This window comes from Mustela putorius, unplaced genomic scaffold, assembly GCF_011764305.1.
Source record: "Mustela putorius furo isolate JIRA1106 unplaced genomic scaffold, ASM1176430v1.1 tig00000174_pilon_pilon_pilon, whole genome shotgun sequence".
NCBI lineage: Eukaryota > Metazoa > Chordata > Mammalia > Carnivora > Mustelidae > Mustela > Mustela putorius.
Window position 1 is genome coordinate 28324193 of NW_025421304.1, and position 24978 is coordinate 28349170.

At 44.2% G+C, this 24978-nt stretch overlaps 1 protein-coding gene across 3 annotated transcripts; it reads right to left on the reverse strand.

Moving 5' to 3' along the window:
- Nucleotides 1-243: 243 nt before the first annotated feature.
- Nucleotides 244-12640, reverse strand: NQO1 (NAD(P)H quinone dehydrogenase 1). Of its 3 annotated transcripts, none has more exons than XM_045076241.1 (7): nucleotides 12052-12314; nucleotides 6401-6520; nucleotides 5114-5278; nucleotides 4873-5003; nucleotides 2879-2992; nucleotides 2080-2181; nucleotides 244-1152 (listed from the first exon to the last, which is right to left on the reverse strand). In XM_045076241.1, exons 2-7 carry the CDS (start codon nucleotides 6402-6404, stop codon nucleotides 847-849), a joined length of 822 nt encoding a protein of 273 aa, XP_044932176.1. In that variant the 5' UTR covers nucleotides 6405-6520; nucleotides 12052-12314; the 3' UTR covers nucleotides 244-846. The 3 variants fall into 3 exon arrangements, with proteins under 3 accessions (XP_044932176.1, XP_044932177.1, XP_004744612.1); XM_045076242.1 differs by having other exon boundaries at nucleotides 12175-12302; XM_004744555.3 differs by lacking the exon at nucleotides 6401-6520 and having other exon boundaries at nucleotides 12175-12640.
- Nucleotides 12641-24978: the final 12338 nt, after the last annotated feature.

Below are 24978 nucleotides of genomic sequence, written 5' to 3' on the forward strand. Positions count from 1 at the left end.
TCTAGGATTACAATTTCATCCCCAAAATTGTGGGACCAAAATGCATACAAAAGGAAAGTCATCAGTTTAGCAATGATAGAGGGAAACCTTCCAGTGTGTTATATAGCTCAGAAATAAAATACTATTTGGAGAAGGCTGTTGCTAAGTATGGGGAGTAACTTTTCCTGAATTCATTCATTGCAGCAGATATAGTGTATAGAGGTGTTGGCTTATTTCTGCAGACATTAAATTAGAAGACAGAAATAAAAAAGAGACTTCTATTATCTTTTACTTGAAGGTATCTGTAGGTACTGTATACATACAACAGAGGTTGAAGCATGAGTAAAACATTAGGCATATTAGTCACTGTGCAGTAATTAAAACCAATACCATAAACAAGCATAAATTACTAACTACTAAACAAGTCCCTTGGGTCAGACAGATTCAGTCATTTCTTTCTCTGAGCAATTCCCTTCTGCCATAAGCCACAGAGAGGTGATTAAAAGAAAAATATATCATTGAAGAGTTAGATTTTTGCCTTGCCACATTAGACCCTAAAAATGTATCCCTAATAAGAGGAATTAAATCGTGTAGAGGACCATAAAGATTATTGTCTGGCATCTTTCTACTCCTTGCCCTGCTTTATAACCTAAGTGGCCTCTTGAGCCTAATCAGATTTTGCCAAGATAGCAATCATAAGAATCAGAAAGAAAACTAACCAAAAATATATTAATACAGTCTATTCTGTCCCCGATTCATTCCCTGTGGAAAAAGAAACCCACCTTAAAGACTAAAGCAAGTCAAGGAAGTCTGAATAAGAAACCTCAATTTTGCTACATTTTAGAAGGAAACCAAGTCTTGTGAGTCTCATTTTCTGGCTTTGATCTGGTTGTCAGTTGGGATGGACTTGCCCAAATGATGGCCCACAGAAAGGCCGAATGTTTCATTTTTCTGCTCATCCTGCACTTCCTTTTTCATTAAGAATCCTGCCTGGAAGTTTAAGTCAAAGAGGCTACTTGGAGCAAAATACAGTGGAGTCTCATCCCAGATATTCTCCAGGCGTTTCTTCCATCCTTCCAAGATCTGAATTCGGGCATCCATAGGAGTGTGCCCAATGCTGTAGGTCAGTTGAGGTTCCAAGACTTGGAAGCCACAGAAATGGAGAGTGCCACTCTGGGGAAACACAAAAGCACAAACATGAGTCACAGAACAAACCCTACACAGTTTGTGCCATATACAAACAATAAAAGTTAATCTAGGTTTTCCATTAAGACACTTCGATATGGGGACCTGAGCCCTTCTGGAGAATCAATTCATAGTTATTGTCTCTCATCTGCGCTCTATTCCTAGCTGTTACCTATGTTAGCCTATTCAGCTGAGCTCCTTTTTAAATGAATAAAACCTTGAAACCCTGCCAGCCTGGGATCCTCTGCCAAAAATACCGGAAGTTCTATTACATAAGGGAGTTTCAGCTTCTTGGCAGCTGACTTGCCAAGGCATGCAGATGTGCCTTTCTCCGCCTCTCCATTTAACCAGATGAGCCTCCGCAAATGATTCTTATAATTTATTCTCCAGTATTAATGGTTCACTCTTACAAATGGCCACCTCGTTTGCTCTTCTCTCCAACCCTCTTCCTTGGAAGAGATTATCTTGATAGTCCAGTGACCAACCACAAAAAGCCTACCTCATTTTTCACTTTTGTTCTAACTTCACTCTGGACTAAATCATTTCTTACAATTTTCTAAGAGTTTGTGAGGCTGTAGCAGCAACTTGGAGAAAGCCAGGAAGCTTGGAGAGAGAGGTCAGTCATCTGGAGAGAATAGGGGCACATGGCTATATGAATCTAGGGATTACATGCACGAGCCCTTGGTTAGGAGGCAGCAATGTTTGGAAGAAAAATTCAAATTTTTCTTGCAATAAGGGGGTCTGGGAAGACAAGCAGGGCCTAAAAGGGAGCTCCCTGTCCCTGGAGTTCTGAATTATTACATTGCTTTCCTCCTCACCCCTCAGGTCTATTTTCAGCTGTGATCTTGAGGATCTGGACCCCAAAGAAACCTCAATTAATTAGCCCCCACCAAAGGTTCATTGAAAAAAAGTAACCTGAATTGGCCAGAGAATGATATTCATGTCTCCGTGGATACCCTGCAGAGAGTACATGGAGCCGCTGCCACCAGTGGTGATGGAAAGCACGGTCTTCTTATTCTGCAAAAGGCAAGTCATTGTTTCCCTCCACAGCTCCATGGTGACAGGAAGTTAATGAAAGAGCCCCTGGGAAAAGAACACCCAAGTCCGCCCAGCTGCACATTGACTCCACTGAGCTACTCAGTGGGACTCCAGGAGTTAACAGCCATGGCTAGCCAAGGGCTCCATACTACTGGTGGCAAATTGGGGGAACTACAAAACCAGTGTGGATTGCTGGCGCCCAAGTAGAACTCTATTGTTTCTACCTGTCTCCCCGCAGTGCTACACATGTATTTAGTCATGGAATCCAAGAGGCCTCAAAATATTTCTTGTGTAGTAGTTGGGTCTCTAAAAAACGAAGATAGACTTTCTTTTTTTATTTTTATTATGGAAAATGTCATACGTAGAGAAAATAGTATAATGATGCTTCCACATACACACCACCACCCCCAGCTTCAACTCTCAGTATTAGCTGTAACTCAAACCCTTCCCCCTTAGGTTCCCGGGCTATTTTATGAGACTGATGCGCTACCTACTGTGCTAAAGAGGCACCTCCCCAGGTTATTTTAAAGCAAGTCCTAAAGTCATGTCTAAATACTTCCAAAAACTTTCCGATCCATCTCTCCCAGGATCTCTCTTCATATCTGTTCAAAACCCTGCCTCAGAAGAGAGTCGAACCAGAATATAGCTGATAGAGAAAGCAGAACTATCCACCTACCCGGAAAGGTCCCTTGTCATACATGGCAGCATATGTATAAGCAAATTCCCCTATGAGCACTCGCTCAAACCAGCCTTTCAGGATGGCAGGGACTCCAAACCACTGCAGTGGGAACTGTGGGACAGAGGACAAAGGGGTCAGATCAGAAGGTGGCTCAGGTGCTTAGCTGCTGCCTATGATGTCACAGGCAAACTTCTTGGTCGACCTTTCTTGGTCGGGCCCTTGTCATTTCTTCTGGAGGAGTTAGCACATTAAAATTATTGTCCTTGGTCAGTCAACTTGACACTCCTTGACTTGGTATCTTTCTCTGATACTTGAATAGTTACTGACCTACAGGAGAGGGGCAAAGGGGGTTGGGTGTTTGTTTTTCTTTTTAAGGTTTTTATTTATTTATTTGACAGAGATCACAAGTAGGCAGAGAGGCAGGCAGAGAGAGAGGGAGAAGCAGGCTCCCTGCCGAGCAGAGAGCCCGATGCGGGGCTCGATCCCAGGACCCTGGGATCATGACCAGAGCCGAAGGCAGAGGCTTTAACCCACTGAGCCAACCAGGCACCCTGGGAGTTGGGTTTTAAAACAGAAAGAACACGAGATTGTGTTCTCGCCCTGATTCTGCCACTGACATGATGTAAAACCTCTGCCCCATAAGCCCCTTACTTTCCCTGTCTCATGTGCCTACTTGTGGAAAGAGGGGCTTGAGTAACCTCTAGAGGCTTCTTATATTTATGACTCTGCAACAGTGAGGGGCCACCGGCAGCTTTTAAGAGAAATGTGTAGGTTGTTTAGACAAGTAGATTTGTTCTACAGTCAGAGCTGAAAATAGAATTGTTTGGCTTGCAGGATATTGAGAGTTTATTCTTCCTCTGGTTGTTCATGGAGAAGTGAGGAAAGTGAGCAAGAGGCTAGCCCACATGGCACCTCGGTTTGAATTAAAGTGTTCCTCCTCAGGACACTATTTCTATGTTGAAAGACTATCATTCATAGTACGCTGATTCTTCTATTGTAAGACTTTGCCTCTCGTCCGTTGGTAACATGTTATAATCTAAAAATCTGCAGTGTATATACATTGCTCTTTGATGTTGCTATTTGGCAGTGCACAACCTGCGCAGTTGTACTTATAGTAAATTAAACTTATGTGTCGGATAGAAGCTAAATTAAAAGACCCCCAAGATACACTCCAATTCTAAAATATGAGATGCAGACTTGAAAGCTGCTCCTGCCACTTCTTTGGTTGCACCAGGATATGATGCAGCAGAAAACACGCCCCCAAGAAGACATTCCAGGGGACACTGGCTAATGGTGCGTGGCTTTGATCTATAGCAGCAGGACTGAGGGTGGAATAAAAGACCTAAAAGTTTGGATTCTTTGCAGCTGATTGAATAATTGCAAAAACCACAGCTGGCATCACCCTCCCTGTGCTGTTTCTAGTGTCAAAGACATCCCATGTTTAGTATTAAAAAGCTGGTTAGAACCAGGAGAAGCAAAGCCACTGAGTCCAGTCTGGCATTTTCAAGAGAGAGGCCTAACAAGAAGCATATGCATGTCCAGTACTGACTGCCTAGCAGGAAGACAGCTTCCAGGAGAAGAAAGGCCCCACTCTGCAGCTGGAACACATTAAGCAGGGCAGCGGGCCCTTCAGCTGGAAAGCTCCCAGAGGTCTCTTTCCCATGCTTCCCTCGGCAGACCCCTCGGGGTGCTGATGCAGGAAAAGGGGACAACAGCAAACTGGGAGAAATCCCACAAGGAATCCCTAATTGAAGAAAAGCACCAGGCTTTGGTGTCATTTCTGTAGCCACTCCTCCCATAGAGGAGTATGGCTGGGGCACCGGGTCTATTAATCTGTGTAATAGCATACCTTTGAAATCATCACCGTTCTTTACAGAGAATGCACTCAAGTGGGTAACTGACTTTCCTAAGATCACATAGCTAACGAGGTGACCAGGCTCGGGCAGTAAGAACTCAAGTGTCCCGACACCTCTTCTGATGTCTGACCACACCTGAAAAATCACAAGGTCCGCGGCTTCCAGCTTCTTTTGTTCCGCCACAATATCCGGGCTCAGACGGCCTTCCTTATAAGCTAGAACAGATTCGGCAGGATACTGAAAGTTCCCTGGGTCCTTCAGTGTGCCTGCCTCGAGGAAAAAGACAGGTTGGAGCCAAAAGGGCCCAGGCAGGGCCAGAGAACCCGCAGCTGAGATGTGCCACAGAGACCTCATGAAAGGAGGGAGCTGCTCCTACCTGTGATGTCCTTTCTGGAGATGACGGGATTGAAGTTCATAGCGTATAGGTCCGACACAGTGACCTCCCATCCTTTCCTCTTCAAGGCCTCCACCGCAGCCTCCTTCATGGCATAGTTGAAGGATGTCTTCTCTGCGTGGGCCAGGACGATCAGTGCTTTTCTGGCTGCTCAGGTACACACAAGGCATATGGAGAAAATCAGTTACCAAGAAGCAAAGCTTCAGCTGCAGGGCAGCCAAGCCAGGATCCACAAGGCAAGAATCAGCTTCAGGGGTGCCTGGCTGGCGCTGTTGGCAAAGCAGGGGGCTGTTGATCTTGGGGTTGTGATTTTAAGCCCCACATTGGGCACAGAGGTTACTAAATAAATAAAAGAAAAAAAAGGGAGAGTCTACTTTGTTAGGCAGTAGGTGATGCAGTCACCTACTAAAGATGGAATTAACCCCTTCAAAAACTAATATAAGGTGTTAGGAGTCAGGATAGTGGTTCCCCTTGTCAAGGAGTAGTGATCAGAAGGAGCTTTGGGGGTACTGGCAATGTTTTATTTCTTCATCTGGGTGCTGATCACACAAGTCTGTGACAAGCCACTTCGATTTTGTGCACTTTTTAGTACATCTATTATATTCAATACGTATTTTGAGTGGTTTTTTTTTTCCCAGTATCCCACAAACACACAACATAGAGCAATAAATTCCTGGCAGAGTAAACCTCTAAAGGGAGAATTTGTATAACCTCAAGATAGAGAATATTTTTAAGAAAGACTAGAGATTCAGAAACCATGAAGGAAAAGCTTGCCAGGTAAAGCCACATGAAAATTAAAAATTTGTTTGTACCAGAAGGCACCATAAACAAAGTCAAAAGACACCAGCTAGACGGTATCTGCAACTCTTATCACAAAGGGTTAAAATCCCAAAGAATGCCTATAAAAAGATGATGCAACAGAAAAATAACTCAAGGCCACTGCTGTATACAAGGAGGAAGAAATGCCAATGAAAAAAACAAATGAGCAAGTGCCCTGCCCAGCACTTTAGGGAAATGCCCTCTGGAAAAGCACATTAAAATGAGATATTAGGGGCGCCTGGGTGGCTCAGCGAGTTAAGACTCTGCCTTCAGCTCAGGTCATGATCTCAGGGTCCTGGGATCGAGCTCCGCACCCACACCCAGCTCTCTGCTGAGCAGGGAGCCTGCTGCCCTCTCCCTCTCTGCCTGCCTCTCTGTCTACTTGTGATCTCTCTGTCAAATAAATAAATAAAATCTTAAAAAAAGAGAGAGAGAGATATTATTATTTACCCATCAGATTGGCAAAGCTGTGGCAACAGGCTGGCTCAGTCCGTGGAGGGTGCAAGTCTTGATCTCAGGGTTGTCAGTTCAGGCCCCACGTTGGGTGTAGAGATTACTTATAAATAAAATCTTTAAAAAAAAAAAAAAAAGATTGGCAAAACAATTTAAGACAAGGAATACTGAGGTCTATTAAGACCGCAGGAAGACTGGCATGTTGCTGGTGAGAATACGAGCTGCATCCACCTTTGGGGAGAGTAATTAGGCTGAATCTTTTAAAATTGTAAAGACACATAAATCTTTGGAGCACCTGGGTGGCTCAGTTGGTTAAGTGCCTGACTCTTGATCTCAGCTCAAGTCACAATCTCAGGGTTGTGAGATCGACCCCTGTGTCGGCATGGAGTCTGCTTAGGATTCTTTTTCCCTCTCCACCTTCCCTCTCTGTTCACTCTCTCTCTCTCAAAAAAAAAAAAAAAAAGAAAAAAAAAAAAGAAAAAGAACACATAAATTTTTTATCTAGTTCTCCATTTTGGGGAATCTGTTTTACAGACTAAAAGCATTGGGACATAAGGATACATGAACAAGGATGTGTATTGTTTTAGTGTTTTCATCCGCAAAAAGTGGATACAACCTAACTATTTATGGGGACTATCTGAATAAATTACAATATATATAGACCAAAGACTGGTATGTTGTTAACAATTAAGAGTTAACTATATATATAGTCACCCAGAAAAAAGATATCCATGATATACTGTTAGCTCATAAAATGAAGTAAATGTGAACCCATTTTTATAAAAGACAAAGAAAGAGGGGCATCTGGTTGGCTCAGCCGGAGCTTGCAACTCTAGATCCTGGAGTTGTGAGTTTGAAGCCCATGTTGGGTATAAACATTACTTAAAAAAAAAAAAAAAAGACAAAGAAAGAAACTACATATATGTGTGGGTAGATATGCAGTATATAGGTATAAGAGGAAATTAGTTTTTTTAGCTAAGAGATGACAAGGAGATAGAGACAGAGGGGAATGATTTACTTTTTTTTCTTGGACCTGTATTAATAAAATTGTTAGAACAAGAATGCTCTAGTCTTACAAGAACAGCATTTTAAGTTCTATATTTCTTTTCAGGATTTTATTTATTAGAGAGAGAGAGGGTATGAACGGGGAAGGAGGGTCAGAGAGAGAGAGAGGGAAAAGCAGGCTCCTCACTGAAGAGAAGCAGGCTCCTTGCTGAGCAGGGAGCCCGATATGGGGCTTGATCCCAGCCCGATATGGGGCTTGATCCCAGGATTCCGGGATCACGACCCCAGCCAGAGGCAGCTGTTGTTTTTTGTTGTTGTTTTTTTGTTTTAAGATTTTATTTATTTATTTGACAGACAGAGGCAAGAGGCAAGTAGGCAGAGAGGCAGTCAGAGAGAGAGGAGGAAGCAGGCTCCCCACTGAGCAGAGAGTTTGATGCGGGGCTCGATCCCAGGACTCTGGGATCATGGCCTGAGCCAAAGGCAGAGGCTTTAACCCACTGAGCCACCCAGGCGCCCCAAAGTTCTATTTATTTTACAGTCATCTCTATACCCAACGTGGGGCTTGAACTCACCACCCAGAAGCCCGAGCTCCTCCAACTGAGCCAGCCAGGTGCCCCTTTTTCTTCTTTATTTTAACTGAAGTATATTTGACACACAACGTTACTTTCATTTCAGATGAACACCACAGTGATTCTGCATGTCTGTACATTAGGCTGGGCTCACCCCAAACGTAGCTCCCTCCTGTCATACCCCACCACACTGTTATATCACCACTGATTATATTCCCTGTGCTGTACCTTTCACTCCCCCCGCCACTGCCCCCCACCCCGACTTATTCATTCCATAACTGGAAGCCCATGCCTCCCACTCTCCTTCACCCATTTTGTCCTTCTGCCCATCCCACTCCCCTCTGGCAAAGTCCCTTTGTTTGTTTGTTTGTATTTATGGGCATATGTCTTCTTGTTTGTTTGTTCATTATTTGGGTTTTTAGATTCCACGTACAAGGGAAATACTTTTTGCCTTTCTCTGCAAGAATACCATTAATGGATGCTTACTCTGTGCTAGGCACTGCTTGGAGTGCTTTGCATTCTTTTGCAGACGTCCTGGCAATGCTGAGATAGCTACAGTGAGTATCCTCATATCATAGATGGGAACACTGAGGCACAAACAAGTCAAGAAAGTTAGCATAGTGAGGGGTAAAACTGGAGTATTATTATTTATTTGAGAGAGAGAGCGCGCCTGAGAGCAAGAGAGAGACTGAGAGAACGAGTGATTCAGGAGAGGCAGAGGGAGCCCGACATGGGACTCGATCCCAGGACTGTGGCATGAACCTGAGCTGAAGGCAGATGCTTCACTGACTAAGCCACGCAGGCGCCCCTGAAACTGGACGGACGGACGGACGGACGGACACACACACACACACACTCCATATATATATGGAGAGAGAGAGAAATCTACACAACCGCATGCAGGCAGCAGCGAGGGGAAGGGCCAGAGAACGGAAGAGAATGGAGGAGCCCACCACCGCCGCCGCTCCTAGTCACTGGGACTCCTACCTGGTTTCTCACTGCTCGCAACAGTTGTGCCCACGGGCGGAGCTCCAGTGGGCGCAGGCGCTTCGGGCTCAGTGCAGGCCCGCGTCAGCTTCCCGCCCCCCACCCTCGCGAGAGCAGCGTCGCCAGGCTTGCTCGCGGCGTTTCCAGACGCCGTAAACTCTGAGGTGGCAGAATGGAAGTTTGATAAGGCATTTACATGCTATGAAAGTGGTTTATCTGCTTTGGATGGCCCTGGGGGGAAAAGGGAAGAGAGCTCCTGGGGCTGCCTCAACAAGCTCCTACCCCCAGCCTCTCTCTTTTTTTTTTTTTTATCAAACTCCACGACTTCCCATTCTCAGGAGAAATGTGAGTACCTTAAGTTCCCACGAGCATTTTCTCTGTGACTGAACTTTGCATTAGTTACATCAGTGTTTACTGAATACTGCTTTGTCAGTTTTTTATTCTCTTGGCTTTCTACCTATATATAAATATTTTTTTAACTTCTTTTCTTTTTTTTAAGATTTTATTTATTCAGTTGACAGAGATCACGAGTAGGCAGAGAGGCGGGCAGAGAGAGGGAGAGAGGGAGAGAGGAGGAAGCAGGCTCCCTGCTGAGTAGAGAGCCCAGTGCGGGGCTCGATCCCAGGACCCTGAGATCATGACCCAAGCGAAAAGCAGAGGCCTAACCCACTGAGCCACCCAGGCGCCCCATTAACTTCTTATCAGTGTCCGTATCAACAAGCATTTCCTAAGTAGTAAAATATAAAGGTACTTCATGTAAAATGAGAAAATCAGGCTACCTACCCTTTTCGCTGATGAGTAGCTCATCAGCTACGAGCTACAGGACGCCTGATACCTTCAAATACAAGCAATACGAGAGACAAGACACAAACAGGAAGGACATATTTGCGAGAAATAGAACCAACAAAGTTGAGTATCTGGAATATATGGATTCCTGAAAACAACGCAGTAGGCAAATTGTAAAAGGTGCTGCACGCACAACACTGATTTGCAGTCCACGGAGTAGTTGTGCTGCTTCGCCAGAGGGAAAAGGTAAACAGGAGAATCACTACCCCACGTCGTAACACCAAGTCACTCGTTGCCAGTCCTGCGGTCAAACCTGCGGTCTTTGGACTTGAAGGGCCCAGTGGTCCTTCCTGCCACTTAACGAGCTGTATGACAAGCTTGATTTTCTCAGGATTTACCCTGACAAGGGAACTAAGAAAGACACACAGAAAACTAACGGCGTTAGCCTGACAGGGGAGACCAGGGACAAAATTCCTGAGGAAAACCGTTCACTTCAGGGCTGGCCGATGAGGAAAGGCTTCAGAGGAGCCGCCAGTTGCCGGAGAGGTTTGAAAGACAAATGGGGCTTTCTAATTTAACGTTCATGTCTGTTTGCCAGGCACCCCACTGACCTAACAGAAGCCACTGCTTATCCCACGGCTGAGCCTGTCCTTGTTAATGCAACTCTCTTCAGGTTTCAGTCCCTGCTTGAAATACGCTCCCTGTTTCTGTCCTTTTCTGTGTTCTCAAATCCCTCGTTCCTTCCCCACCGGCTTTTGCGTTCTCTATCCACCCGAGCCAACTTTATCTCTCCCTGTGCAATGCTCATGTTCTAACGCATCCTCTCAGCCTCTCCACCAGGCTTGAGTGAGTACCTCCTACCCACTGGGCACTGCTTTAGGCATTTGGGATACACCAGTATGCAAAAACACACAATATTTCCATAGAGCATACATTCTGGTGTATGGCCAAAGCCTCCCGACTGTTTCGGGGGACTTGGCCTCTGTCCTCTTCTGAGGCTACCACGTTCCTACAATTCTCTGCCTTAAAACTCAGGCCAATCCAGAACCAAGTTTTCTCGAACATTCCTGACTGCATGGTACTCTGTCAAGGGGCACGTTCATTCAAGACCAACATAGAACTTAAACGACCGAAGAAGATAAAGCTGGAAGAGAAAGAAAAGAGGTCATGGCACTTTGTTTTAATGTAAAGCACATCCAGATATCTTTAGCAGTAAAAGAGAACATTACCCACTGGATCATTCTGGCAGAAGAATAAGCAATAGAATAAGGACAGGCCCTCTAATCAGGTTCGTGCATGCTGTTTCTGCCTCCTGGGCTCCTTGGGTTCCTGGAGGAACACGTACATGCCAATCAGAGGCACTGCGTGGTGTAACAAACGCTCTGGATACACAGAATATTCTGTAAGACGGGAAAATCAGGAACTGGCTCTTGTCCTGTATTAGAGGAGGGAGTGCTGGTGCCCTGAGGACAGCTTTGAATGAAGTAAATGCACGCAGGAAGCCTTGTCAGCTGCAAAGCAGTCCCTCCCAGACGCTTCCCTAGGTTTCTAGAAACTCTGGGTGGGCTTCCAATCTCTGGCTCGGCCCTTTTCACAGAGATTCTAACCCTAGTTTGTCAACCGCAACATTAAGTCCATCCCCTCACTTGCTTTTGGCAAGATGAGACTCTCTGCATGTGTGTTTTCAGAAAACAGAACAAGGTTCAGAGGGAAGAAAATTGCAAGGTGGAGTTCTGTTGCAGTCGAGGAGATCGCTTCCTAAATGGTAGCACTATCCCATCTGGGAATGAGGCTTTCTGGGAAAAGAGCACCCTCTGCCTGCAGGTCTTCCTTGCTGCTGGGGTGTCTCTGAGGCCAGGCCTGCATCAGGTAAAGTTGGGGTGACCCATAAGGTCTCCCTCCGGTAGATGGTGGAGAGGAGAGGCTCTGTCACTCCCAACGGTCACAATCAAAACTGTCCCCTAGCCAGACAGCCTGGGGCTGGTCTCTATCCAACTAAAGGGAACAACTTCCCCAGCTCCAGCCATCACTGGATCTTTTAATTTTCCTCCAGAATCAGATAATTCACTTTTTAAATGAAATCAACGATATTTACTGTGGATAGTAGCAACTTATACCAAAATGTTTTCAGTTATGTAAGGCCAAACAAGGTGTGCCAAGGGGCCAAATTTGCCCCGGACGACCGGTTTCAACGTGTTCTGGAAGGCTTTTTTTTTTTTTTTTTTTTGCTTCGAGGTCAAGTCTCTTTCAAACGCCCACCCCAGTTTGTGCGAATGGGGTCGAAACAGGAGTTCCCCTTACCTCCGTGTCTGGTGAGGGCTTATCCCAGGATCCTAATGCCTTTGCTTTCCAAACCCCTCGGGGCTCCCGGAAGCAAACGTGGACCAGGGGCCCCTGTTCTCCGCAGCGTGGCGAGGCACTCACCAGCAAGGGCTCCCGTGGTGCCTTGATTGGCAGCGCTGCTGGCCGTGGCAAAGTCGTGGCGCGGGTATGGGGGACCAGGTCTGCAAGCAGAAGCTGAGGCTCCGGGGTGCCCCGTGCAGAGCGCCCGCCACTTTATAGCTCCTCGCGCCGGGCCCACTGGACTGGGGCCCACCAGGGCGGAGCCGGCCTCTGGGACTCTGGGGCGCAGGGCGGGGCGCGCCTGGGCTGCGGTTCTGGGAAGAAAGGGGAGTCTGGGGGCGGGAGTGGGGACCCCCGACGTGGAAGGAGTGGGGCGGGAGGGCGCGGGTAAAGAGTACGGGTGCAGGTGGGAGGTATGCCCATCTGGACTCTGTCCAGAAACCATTTGGGGACACCAGAGTGCCAGTGTCTGGTGGAGTCCCGGCGCGCCCTGTGCCTCTCCCAGCCTCGGGAAAGCGCCTCCGCACGGAATGGGGCAGACAGGGAGGAGGGTGTACCGTGTTGTGGTTCTTAAGCCTCAAGTTCGCTGAGTCACTGTGACTCTGGACTTCGATTTTGATGCCTGAGGTAGCTTGGGATACCTGTTCCTGGGAAAGGGAATTCGTTTCTTCCTTGGCTAGGTTCAGATTCTGCCCTCCGGGGTCCAGGAAGATGCATTTCCCTTGGTGCCAACCCCTGCTCCTCAGAATACGGGATTGGTTTGGTTTTGTGCCCCAGGAGCTCATCCCGGGGGTGAGAGCAGTAACAGGGAAGCATTTAAGAACAGCCAAGACAAATGAAGGTGGAGTGAATTTACACACAGCCCTACCTGGAGAAGCTGAACAGAGCACAGAAAAAAATTCTCAAGGCTTACCAAGTGAAAGTTAGTCTTAATCCTACAGGTTTTATTGTGCTTGCTTTAGTCTGCTTTTTTTTTTTTTTTAAATGAATTGAATGTTTGTGGCAACCTCGCATGGAACAAATCTGAGGACACCCTTTGTCCACCGGCATTTACTCATTTTGTTTCTGTGACACATTTTGGTAATTCTTGGCAATATTTCAAATCTTTTCATTATATTTGGTGTGTTGATCTGTGATCAGTGATGATAACTCCCTGAAAGCTCAGATGATTAGTATTTTTTAACAATGAATTATATCACCCCCCCACCCCCCTCACCCCCAGTGGTGCAGTCTGTTAAATGCCTGCCTTCACTCAGGTGGTGATCCTGGAGACTGGAGATCAAGCTGTGCTTCTGGCCACTTGCTCAGCAGAGAGCCTACTTCTCCCTCTGCCCATATCCTGCTTTTGCTTCCTGGCTCTCTCTCTCAAATAAGTAAATAAAATCTTAAAACACACACATAATGAAGGATTTTTAAATTAAGGTATGCACATTGTTAGACATAATGCTATTGTACACTTACTAGAGTAAGTGTGGGGTAAACATAATTGTTATATACACTAGGAAACCAAAAAACTGATGCGATTTAATTTATTGTGGTTGTCTGCAACCAAACCTGCAATATCTCCAAGGAATGCCTGTACTACCAAAGGGGAAGGAAAAAGAAATAGGACTTTAAAGTGTAACAATCAGGGGTGCCTGGGGGGCTCAGTGGGTTAAGCCTCTGCCTTCAGCTCTGGTCATGATCTTAGGGTCCTGGAATAGAGTCCTGTATCAGGCTCTCTGCTCAGCAGGGAGCCTGCTTCCCACTGTCTCTGCCTGCCTTTCTGGCTACTTGTGATCTCTCTCTGTCAAATAAATAAAAATCTTTAAAAAAATAATAAAAAAATAAAGTGTAACCATCAGAAAAATTAGAAATGAAAAGTACATCCTTAGGGTAGGGTTTGTAAAATTTAAGGGTGTGCTAAAAAACTCGATAATCAAGACAAATAACTATCTTTTAAGTCTGTTTTTTTCTTTTTTTAAGGTTTTATTTTTTAAGTAATCTGCATACCCAATATGGGGATTGAGAGTTACACACTCCACTGAGTGGGCCAGCCAGACACCCTGATAAATAACTCTTTAACACAATGTTTTTGAAAATTATTTTGCAGAAAAGAAAGTGATCATAGACAAAATACAAAAATGTTAGGGGCGCCTGGGTGGTTCAGTAGTTAAGCCTCTGCCTTGGGCTTGGGTCATGATCCCAGAGTCCTGGGATCGAGCCCCACATTGGGCTCCTTGCTCAGTAGAGAGCCTGCTTCTCCCTCTCCCTTTGCTTCTCTCCCTGCATGTGTGTGCTCTCTCTGTCAAATAAATAAATAAACAAAATCTTAAAAAAAAAATATATATATATATGTTAAAGATTAGTAGCAGTGCCAAGCCATGTTGAGCCTAGAGAAAAATGAACATTCACTTAATTCCAATTCATTCTTTATTCTGTTAAAAAATAAAATTAAGGGGCACCTGGGTGGCTTAGTCATTAAGAGTCTGCCTTTGGCCACGGTCATGATCCCAGGGTCCTGGAATTAAGACCTACATTGGGCTCCCTGCTCAGCGGGAAACATGCTTCTCTCTCTCCCTCTGCCTGCTGTTCCCCCTACTTGTCCTCACTCTCTGTCAAATAAATAAATAAAATCTTTGAAAAAAAATTAAAATTAAAAAAAAAAATTCAACAGTACGTTTGGAAGAGGCTTTATTTAATGATTCATGAACCAGGCAGCATCCAGTCTAGCAGGTAGAATGGGGGTCTGAGAAGCTGTACAAATGAAAGACTTCTATAGGCAGAAAAGAGGGGGGACAAGGAAGTTACACTTTGTGAAAAGTGGATTGGTTTCTTTTGAGGTTACTTTCCTTGAGTGGGTGCATATATATATATGCACTCAGGTGGACACTTGGAAGTTGAGACTCGGCTGCACAAGATCACTGAAATAAGTCAGTTGGCTTTTAAAAGTGCCCGTTCAACTGGGGTCTGTCTTTGACCTATTTGATTCTGATTGGCTTAGGGTGCATATATATATATATATATATAGTGTTAAAGATTAGTAGCAGTGCCAAGCCATGTTGAGCCTAGAGAAAAGGTGGTGGAAGGGTCTATCAGATAGATTACCTAACTAGTACTGATCAGGCCATTCCTGACTGATTTATTTAAGATTCTAGGTCAGGGTGAGCTGAAACCGCAAGTCTGTTCAGTAACATAGGGCTAAGTGTAAGTGACTCCATTTTGGATCTGTTGTCTTGCTTTAGCAATTGCCCCCTTCAGTTAGACCCTCAGCCTAAGAGATCTGATTTAAAAATGCAAGGTTTTAGGGATACCTCAGTCAGTTAAGTGTCTGCCTCTGGCTCAGGTCATAATCTCTTAGGATCAAGTCCTGCTGGGGCTCCCTACTCAGCCTTCTGCCCCTTGCCGCCCCCCCCCCCCCAGCTCATGCTCACTCACTCTCTCTTGTGAGCCCTCTCTCTCTCTCTAATAAATAAATAGAATATTTTTTTAAAAATGCAAGGCTTTAGTCCTATTGCCAGTTACTCTCTGGAAGACTTCGTTGATTATGTGTAATTCACAGGTCACACAACATTGGGTTCACATTCTTTAAATCAGTTATTCTCTTGAATTCTTTTTTTTTTTTTAAAGATTTTATTTATTCATCCAACAGACAGAGATCACAAGTAGGCAGAGAGGCAGGCAGAGAGAAAGGGGGAAGCAGGCTCCCTGCTGAGCAGAGAGCCTGATGCAGGGCTCAATCCCAGGACCCTCAGAGCATAACCTGAACCAAAGGCAGAGACTTAACCCACTGAGCCACACAGGTGCCCCTTCTCTTGGATTCTTTACTGAGATCATTTGCTTGGTGGTGGAGGGCAGAAAATATGCTTTTAAAACTTTTGAGAGAATATAGCACACTGAGGAGGCTATGGTTATTATAAGCAAGATAATGCCCAATGTCTGGAGTACACATGACAGCCATGGTCCCCAAGACCTAAGCCAATCAGAATCAAATCGTCAAAGACAGACCCCAGTTGAACAGGCACTTTTAAAAGCCAACTGACTTATTTCAGTGATCTTGTGCAGCCGAGTCTCAACTTCCAAGTGTCCACCTGAGTGCAGCATGTGGTGCTGGCCACGGCACAAAAACCTCTTGCTCAGCTAAAAGATCATCAGGGGCTCTCCTCTTACCAGGAACGGTGTTGGCTGGAGAGATTAGGGATTTCTATAGGGCAGCTAACGCTTTAGCAGCAGATTCTACAATGTCTTCAAGAGTTAGGGAGAGGTGCCTGATCATAGCCTCACTGGCACTTACCTTAACCAGGACAGGACAGTAGGGATCTGCCACAGGACATGAATTTTGAATAATGAGTGACTCTCGGTAATTCCCATTTGAATCTGTGACTAGGGACTGGAAAGGTGACAGTAAAACTGAAGGGTCTGCAGACTGCACAGGTGGTTTATTCTGGTTACCCTTGCCTTGTGTCTCCTTCTTTGAACAGAGACATGAGTTTCCCTGGTTTGGGGTCGTTAACAAGAGTCCAGGAAAGGGGGACGCCTGAGTGGCTCAGTTGGTTGAGCAGCTGCCTTCAGCTCGGGTCATGATCCCAGCGTCCTGGGATCGAGTCCCGATCGGGCTCCTTGCTTGGTGGGGAACCTGCTTCTCCCTCTGCCTCTGCCTGCCACTCTGTCTGCCTGTGCTCACTCTCGCTCCTCTCTTCTGACAAATAAATAAATAAAATCTAAAAAAAAAAAAAAAAAAAAAAAGAGTCCAGGAAAGGGACCCTCAGGATTAGGGAGCCTAACATGATAGAAAGTGGCTGTTTGTTTCAGAGAAACCAAGGCATTAGGAATCAAGGAGGCAGGTATCCCAGATCACCAGTTTGGTGGCAAATATAACAGTTACTTAAAGGTTGCATTACCCACTCCCCTGCTGCCCCACCCCACACACAGCTTGCAGTGGCCTAAGCTAAGTGAGCAATGACAGCATCTTTCCAGGCCAGAGCAAGGCAAAAGGTGAGCAAGAATCATTAAGACCTTCATGGTGTAACAATTAGGAAAAAGATGGTCATAGAGGGAAGGAGGAATGGAAACAAGGTCAGAGCAACATTAGTTACTTGTCTTTTTCCTGTTAGTTTTTTTTTTTTTTTTTTTTTTTTTTTTTTTTGAGGTCTCTGTCTTTTGCACAGGGCCCGGTACCAAGTAGCACCTTCTTTAGCTGTGAGATGTGTGTCCCCAGGTTTGACACTTTGTAATTGGGCACCAGGGTCAGTGGTCAAGAGTACTTGGTAGGGTCCATCCCGTGAATCTTCATTTTGCAAAAGCATCAGAGTAAAACAGGAACTGTCTGTAAATGACAAAAGATTTTAAAATGTCCATGGTTGGGGCGCCCGGGTGGCTCCGTTGTTAAGCATCTGCCTTTGGCTCAGGTCATGATCATCATGCAGGGATCAAGCCCTGCATCGGGCTCCCTGCTCAGCGGGAAGCTTGCTTCTCCCTCTCTCACTCCCTCTGCTCTGTTCCCTCTCTTGTGTCTTTCTCCTTCAAATTAATTAATTAATTCAATGTCTATGGTTAAGCATCTGATGAGAATTCATTATAATAGAATTGACAAGGACATTTGGTTATTTCTGTGATACACAGTATTTTAAGATCATAACTGGAATGATAACATTGTTCTAGGACATATCAGGTTTGTAGGAATTTTGTATAATTTCTATAACCCCTATCTTAATAGGCATCCATACAAATATCACCTAAGAAGAATTAGCCTCACTTCTTATTTGATAATGCTTGCTGGGTAATTTAATATACCAAAGGAATGTTATTATTTTAACATCTTTGTAGGTGAGAGAGAAATCCTTTGGCTTTCCCAGGGAACATCTGGTTAAACCTCAAAGTTAGTTTGAGGTCAAAAGATCCCATTTAGAATTTTATTTGAAGAAAATGTCAAGTGGTTTGTACATTTGATTAGATAGGATATAGATCAGGGGCACCTGGGTGGCTCAGTCAGTTAAGTGTCTAACTCTTGATGTCAGCTCAGGTCGTGATCTCAAGGTCCCTAAGATTGAGCCCTATGTCAGGCTCTGCAATGATCATGGAGCCTCCTCGGGATTTTTTTTTTTTTTCCACTCTTCCCTGGCTTGCACTTGCTCTCTATTAAATAAATAAATACTAGGAAATAATGGGGAATTACCTACTTAACCAAAGTGACAATATATGTTAAAGGCAAGTACAGATGTTTACTTTGTTGTGAGAAGACCCAAAATCTTAGCTGTCCGGGCAAATTACCTAAATGATAAGGAAACTTTTACAATCACATATAAAAAGCAGACCAGAAATCTAAGAAAACCTGTCCTTTTAAGAGTAAGAAAACTAAATCTAATTTTGTACCAGTGTATTTTCCATATGAAAACTCGTTAAAGGGGGCACCTAGGTGGCTCAATCAGTTCAGGGTCGGCCTTTGGTTCAGCTCATGATCCTAGAGTCCTGGGATCAAGTTCCAGGTCAGGTTCCCTGATCAACAGGGAGTCTGCTTCTCCCTCTGCCCCTCCCCCTGCTCCTGTGTTCTCCCTCTCTGTCTCTCTCTCTCTCTCAAATAAAGAAAATCAATCAATCTCATTTTAAAAAGTCCCAAATGCCCTTAAATCCCTTCCAATCTTAGCTAGCTGAACCAAACATAGACTTCCTTTCCCAACATACTTTTTGCACAAATCCTGTTTTTTTTTTTTTTTTAAGATTCATTTATTTATTTACAGACAGAGATCACAAGTAGGCAGAAAGGCAGGCAGAGAGAGAGGGGAAAGCAGGCTCCCTGCTGAACAGAGAGCCGGATGCGGGGCTCAATCCCCAGACCCTGGGATCGTGACCCGAGCAGAAGGTAGAGGCCTTAACCCACTGAGCCACCCAGGCGCCCCAAATCCTGTTTTTGTTTTTTATCGCCATTCAAATTTTGTCCTATGTTTTATTGTTTTATTCCCACTTTTTCTCATTCTGGAACAGTCATTTTATTTCTTTATCTAGTTTTCATACACATTGTTTCCTTTCATCCTTTTTACTTTTTTTTTCTTTTTTAAGTAAGCTCTGCACCCAACATGGGGCTTAAACTCATGACCCAGAGATCAAGAGTCATCTGCTCTAGGGATTGAGCCAAACAGGTGCCCCAAATTGTTGTTGTTGTTGTTTTTAATTGAGATATAATTGACATATAACATTGTGTCAGTTTATGGTGTGCCAGTGTTGGTTTGATACATTTTTTTAAAATTTTACCTATTTATTTATTAGAGAGAGAGAGATCACAAGTAGGTAGAGAGGCAGGCAGAGACAGAGAGAAGGGGAAGCAGGCTCCCCGCTGAACAGAGAGCCCAATGCAGGGCTCCATCCCAGGACTCTGGGATCATGACCTGAGCTGAAGGCAGAGGCTTTAACCCACTGAGCCACTCAGGCGCCCCGGTTTGATACATTTTTGTATTGCAATATGATTGCTACAATATTAGCTAACACCCTTTTCAAGTCATATACTTATCTCTTCCTTTTTGTGTTGAAAACCAGTTAAGATTTAGTATCTTGGTAACCTGGAAGTTTGTCATATAGTATTGTTGACTTTAGTCACCACGTTGCCCTTAGAGCTCTAGAAGGAACTTCTAGTGATAAGTTTGTACCCTTAAATGTCTCCCCAACTCCCCACCCCCAGCTGAGAACCACCATTCTACTCTGGTTTTTGTAAGCTCAGTATTTTTTAGATTCCACACATGAGTGATATCACATGGTATTTGTTCTTCTCTCTTGGATTTACTTTCCCTAGCGTAATGCCTTCAGGGTCCACCCATCTTGTCAAAAATGGTGGGATCTCCTTTCTCATGTCTGCATAATGCCCAGCTGTGTATGTGAATGTCTCCTTTATCCACTCATCTGTTGACAGACACATAATAGCCACGCGCCCTATGGTTAATTATTTTAAGACCTTATCTATTGGTTTGATATTATGAAAGGCAGGGACTAGAACTTTGATACTGCCCACCATCTTTCCTCCTTCTATTCTCCCAATATAGCAATATAAAAAAATTGGCCAAATCAGTGTTTAGGGTTTACTATTATGGTAATGAGTCAAATAGTGAATTATGATCATTTTCTTTCTTCAATTTCTTGTTTACCTAGAGTTAACAATTGCCTCTTTTCCTCATTGGTTTTCTACACCATAAACACTCTACTTTTCCTAAACCTTCCATTGAAATTGTGAAAAAACAGGGGAGCCTGAGTGGCTCAGTTGTTAAGCATCTGCCTTCAGCTCAGGTCATGATCCTATGGTCCTGGAATCGAGCTCCTTGCTTGGTGGGAATTCTGCTTCTCCCTCTCCCACGCCCCCTGCTTGTGTTCCCTCTCTCGCTGTGTATCTCTCTGTCAAATAAATAAATACAATCTTTAAAAAAAAAAAAAAGAAAAGAAAGAAAGAAAGAAATTGTGAAAAACAGTGGTGCCTGGCTGACTCGTTGGTGGAGAGCGGAACTCTTGATCTTGAGATTGTGAGCTGAGCCCCACACTGAGTATAGAGATTCCTTTAAAATCTTGGGGTGCCTGGGTGGCTCAGCTGGGATCTCAGGGTCATGGGATTGAGCCCAGTGTAGCCCTGTGTAGCCCCGTGTCTGGCTCTCTGCTCAGTGAGGACTCTGTTTACACTCTCCCTCTGTTCCCTGCCCACCCCTGCCCTCCCTCCAGTGGCTTCGGGGATGATCTCAGGGTCCTAGGTTTGAGCCTGCATTGGGTTCCCTGCTCAGCTGGGAACCTGCTTCTCCCTCTACTGTTCCCACTGCCTATACTCTCTTGTGCTTGCTCTCTGTGTCAAATAAATAAATTCTTTTTTAAAAAAATGTGTAAAACAAAGATAAACACACCATGAATGCTAATTTTTACTTAGTCAAACTCATCAGTTATACCCCTTCTATTCTTCTGGGAATAGTTCTGGAAGTCCTCTGTTTCAGTCCAGGCTGATCGCTCTCTGAGGTTTGCTGCAGAGGTATCTTTCTGAGGGCTTCTCTCTTATGCTGGAGTCCATGTATTCTCTTTGGTTTACTGTCCTCACCCCCCCCCCCAGATTACATTTCTAATAGTTTGCTAACAAAGGATAAATGGAAGGTAAGTTTTTTATATTGTAATATCAAATTGATATTACAATTCAATTATCAATAGATTATCAAATTGATACTGTAATATCAAATTGATATTATAATATCAAATATTGTAATATTACAATATTTGATATTACAATATCTGACTAGTTATGTGTAGGATTTTATGGTGGATGTGGACAATCTGATATCATCTACTTCCTAATTCCTCCTTGTTTTATTCTCTATAAGTACTTGAGATGTTTTTATTCCCAGTGTTGTGACATTTTGTCCAGATAAATATTACAAGAATAATCCCATCATGACATTATTCTATACTTTTACCTGAATTTGTGTACTACTATGGAAACCATATTGTATTAATTTGTGCTTTTCTAAGTGATCAGAATATGTCATGCTGTACTTAACAGTGGACAATTCTAACTTTATTACCCCTTCCTGTAAGAAAAGTCAACAGAATTTATTCCTTTCCCCCTACAGAATAGGAAGTAATGATCACTAATTTACTGACCACGCAGCAAGACCTGTTCTGAATACATTTACATGTATTAACTCATGCTAATTCTCCACACAGCACTTTGAGGGAAGTGCTATTATTATTCTCATTTTAAAAATAGATTTGAGGGGCGCCTGGGTGGCTCAGTGGGTTAAAGCCTCTGCTTTCCGCTCAGGTCATGATCCCAGGGTTCTGGGATTGAGCCCCACATCAGGCTCCCTGCTGAGCAGAGAGCCTGATGTCTCAGCTCCCTGCTGAGCAGAGAGCCTGCTTCCCTCCCCCCCACCTGCCTCTCTGCCTACTTGTGATCTCTCTGTCAAATAAATAAATAAAATCTTTAAAAAAAATAGATTTGAGATATATAAGACTTGAAACGCACCCATTTAAAGGGGAGAGTATAGTGGCTTTTAATAAATGTATAGGGTTTTGCAATGGTCACAGTAATCTGATCTTAGAACATTTTCATTACTCCAGAAAGCATCCATTAGCATCTCCATTTCTCCTGCCTGTCCCACTCTTTGGTCCTAGGCAAAAACTAATCTTTCTGTTTCTATGGATTTGCCCATCCCAGTCATCTCATACAAACGGTATACATTATGTGGTCTTTTTAACTATCTTCTTTCACTTCACCTAATGTTTTCAGGGTTCATCCATGTTGTAGCAGATAACAGTACTGCATTTGTTTTTATGACTGATTAGTATTCCATTGTACGGATGAACCACATTTTGATTATCCTCTCATCTGTTGGTGGACATTTGGGTGGTTACCACCTTTTGCTCTTATGAAGAATGCTACCATGAACACATGTGTCTAAGTTTTCATTTCTCTTGGGTAGATATCCAGGGAGAGAATTGCTGGTTACATGATGTTTAACATCAGAGAAACTGCCAAACTGTTTTCCAAGGTAGCTGTATTATCTTCCATTCCTACTAGCAAAGTAGGAGTGTTAGAATTTCTCCTCACCTACACTTGCTGTTGTCTCATTTATTATAACCATCCCAGTGTGTGTGTGAAGTGGTATCTCATTGTGGTTTTGAGTTGCATTTTCCAAATGACTGGTGATAGTCAATATTTTTTCATGTAATTCTTGGACATTTATATATCTTCTTTGGAGAAATGTTTAATCCTTTTCTTTGCATATTTTAAAATTAAATTGTCTTTTTTATTACTGAATTGTAAGGGTTCTTTATACAAGCTCATTCATTCATTCGTTCCTTCCTTCCTTTAAAGTAAGCTCTACACCCCACATGGGACTTGAACTCACAACCCCGATTTCAAGAGTCACACACTCTACCATGAGCCAGCTAGGCACCTCCTTTATACAAATTCCTTATCAGATACATGATTTGTGAATATTTTATCCTATTCCTTGGGTTATCTTTTTATTTTCTCAGTGGTGTCTTTTAAACCACATATTTAATTTTGATGAAGTCTAACTTATGATCCTTTTATCACTTCTGCTTTGGTGTCCTAAGAAATCATTGTCTAACCCTAGATTTATACCTTTTTTTTAAAAATCTGTGAGTTTTACAGTGTTAGCTCTTATATTTAGGTCTGCAATCTGCTTTGTAGTAATTTTCATGTATGATGTGATTAGGGAAAAAAAGCCTCATTTTAGAGATAGGGAACCTGATGAACCAAGTGGTAATATGGCTTGTCCATGGCTGTACAGCTAGTTAGTGGTATAGTTCGGAATTTGAACTCGGGCCCTCAGATTCTAGAGGAAGCTTCCAGCCCTCACTTGCCCTCAGTATTAGAGTAAGAATTAATTAATTTATTAATTTATTTATTTATTTATTTGACAGAGATCACAAGTAGGCAGAGAGGCAGGTGGAGGGTGGTGGGGAATGGGGGAAGCAGGCTCCCTGCTGAGCAGAGAACCCGATGTGGGGCTCCATCCCAGGACCCTAGGATCATGACCTGAACCGAAGGCAGAGGCTTCAACCCACTGAGCCACCCAGGCGCCCCTAGAGTCAGAATTCTTGTGTCCAGCTCCAGATCAGCTGCCAGTGCTCTTCTTTTTGAGCCCTGGTTGTATCTGTAGCAACACAGGTTTCAGCTGCATCACCCTAAAGGTCCCTCCAGCTTTAATTTGCTGTCAGTTTAAAAATTGTACAGTTCCCAGGGATTCTCTGAGCAGACTTTTCCCTGGAGTATGTAGGTAGCAGCATCACGTTGGTCACATTGACTTAAAACCGTGTCCTCAAGGTCTCTCCCACATCATCAGGGAGCAGCCAGCGCTGATGGTCTTCATTATCTAGAAACAAAGGAGCAGAGGCAGGAGAAATCTCAGGAGTCCCCCATCCTCCTCCGGATGAAAGAACACAAACAGCCTCATTAGTCACCTTAGCAGGTGGCTGCCTCCATGAGGGTGCCTCCTTTTTAGCATAAGAAGTCCCCAACGCCCCTTGCTGTGGATCCGGGACTTGGTGCAGCAGAGCTGGGCCACAGAGGCCTGTCTGGGGACCCAGGCATCTGTCGTCCTCAGTGGCTCCCATGGCTACCAGCCAGATATCCCTGGAGGGAACAGGCCTTTGGTATTAGGGGATTAATGATTCTTCTGCTGTAAACCTCCTCCCCTCCTGTCCCCCAGCCTAGTCACGAGGGTGTGGAACCTGCACTGTTAGGTTGGACTTCTATGTTCCTGTGTGTTTTGCTGGAACTTTGTCATGTTATATGTTGTGTCAGGCCATTCTCTACTGGTCTTAGACCGCTATGTGTAAACTGAAATTTCTCTTGAAATAGCATGTATGTGTTGTGGAGAGGTATTATCTGATAGAGCAAATTGAGTTCTGATGTCAGATCACAGAGTTTTAATTTTAAGTATAGAATGAGGGCATCTGGGTGGCTCAGTCGTGATTCCCGGGTCCCGGGATCAGGCCCCTCGTAAGGCTCCCTGCTCAGTGGGGAAGCCTGCTTCTCCCTCCCACACTCCCCTTGCTTGTGTTCCCTCTCTCACTGTGTCTCTCTCTGTCAAATAAATAAAATCTTTGAAGAAATATAAAGTATAGAAGGGACTCCATTTTCAATGCTTGATCCTTTTTCTTCCACTAGTAACTCTTCAGTTGTGGCACAAATACCTTCAGGAGGAGGGAACTCATCTGTAATTTCCAAGAGCAAACTACCAGAAAAGTTAGGGAAAAGCATTCTTTGTCTCTTGATCATTTTCTCCAAACTGGTGTGAGTCCTACAAGCATTTATGAAACATCATTCAAGAACGTGGCTATGTGCCTCACGAAGGGTGTAGAAAGATAAACCCCACCCAGTTCCCAAGTTTGCAGACCTGTGAACAGCTCATTACTACA

Excerpts from the sequence above, each read along its gene's own strand:
- NQO1 (XM_004744555.3), bottom strand. The coding sequence starts at position 12,538 with ATGGTTTCTGGACAGAGTCCAGATGGGCATACCTCCCACCTGCACCCG. Across the intron at positions 5,279-12,174 it reads CACCACGGGAGCCCTTGCTG|CCAGAAAAGCACTGATCGTC; the intron begins GTGAGTGCCTCG and ends GTACCTGAGCAG. Across the intron at positions 1,153-2,079 it reads TCATTCTCTGGCCAATTCAG|AGTGGCACTCTCCATTTCTG; the intron begins GTTACTTTTTTT and ends GTGTTTCCCCAG.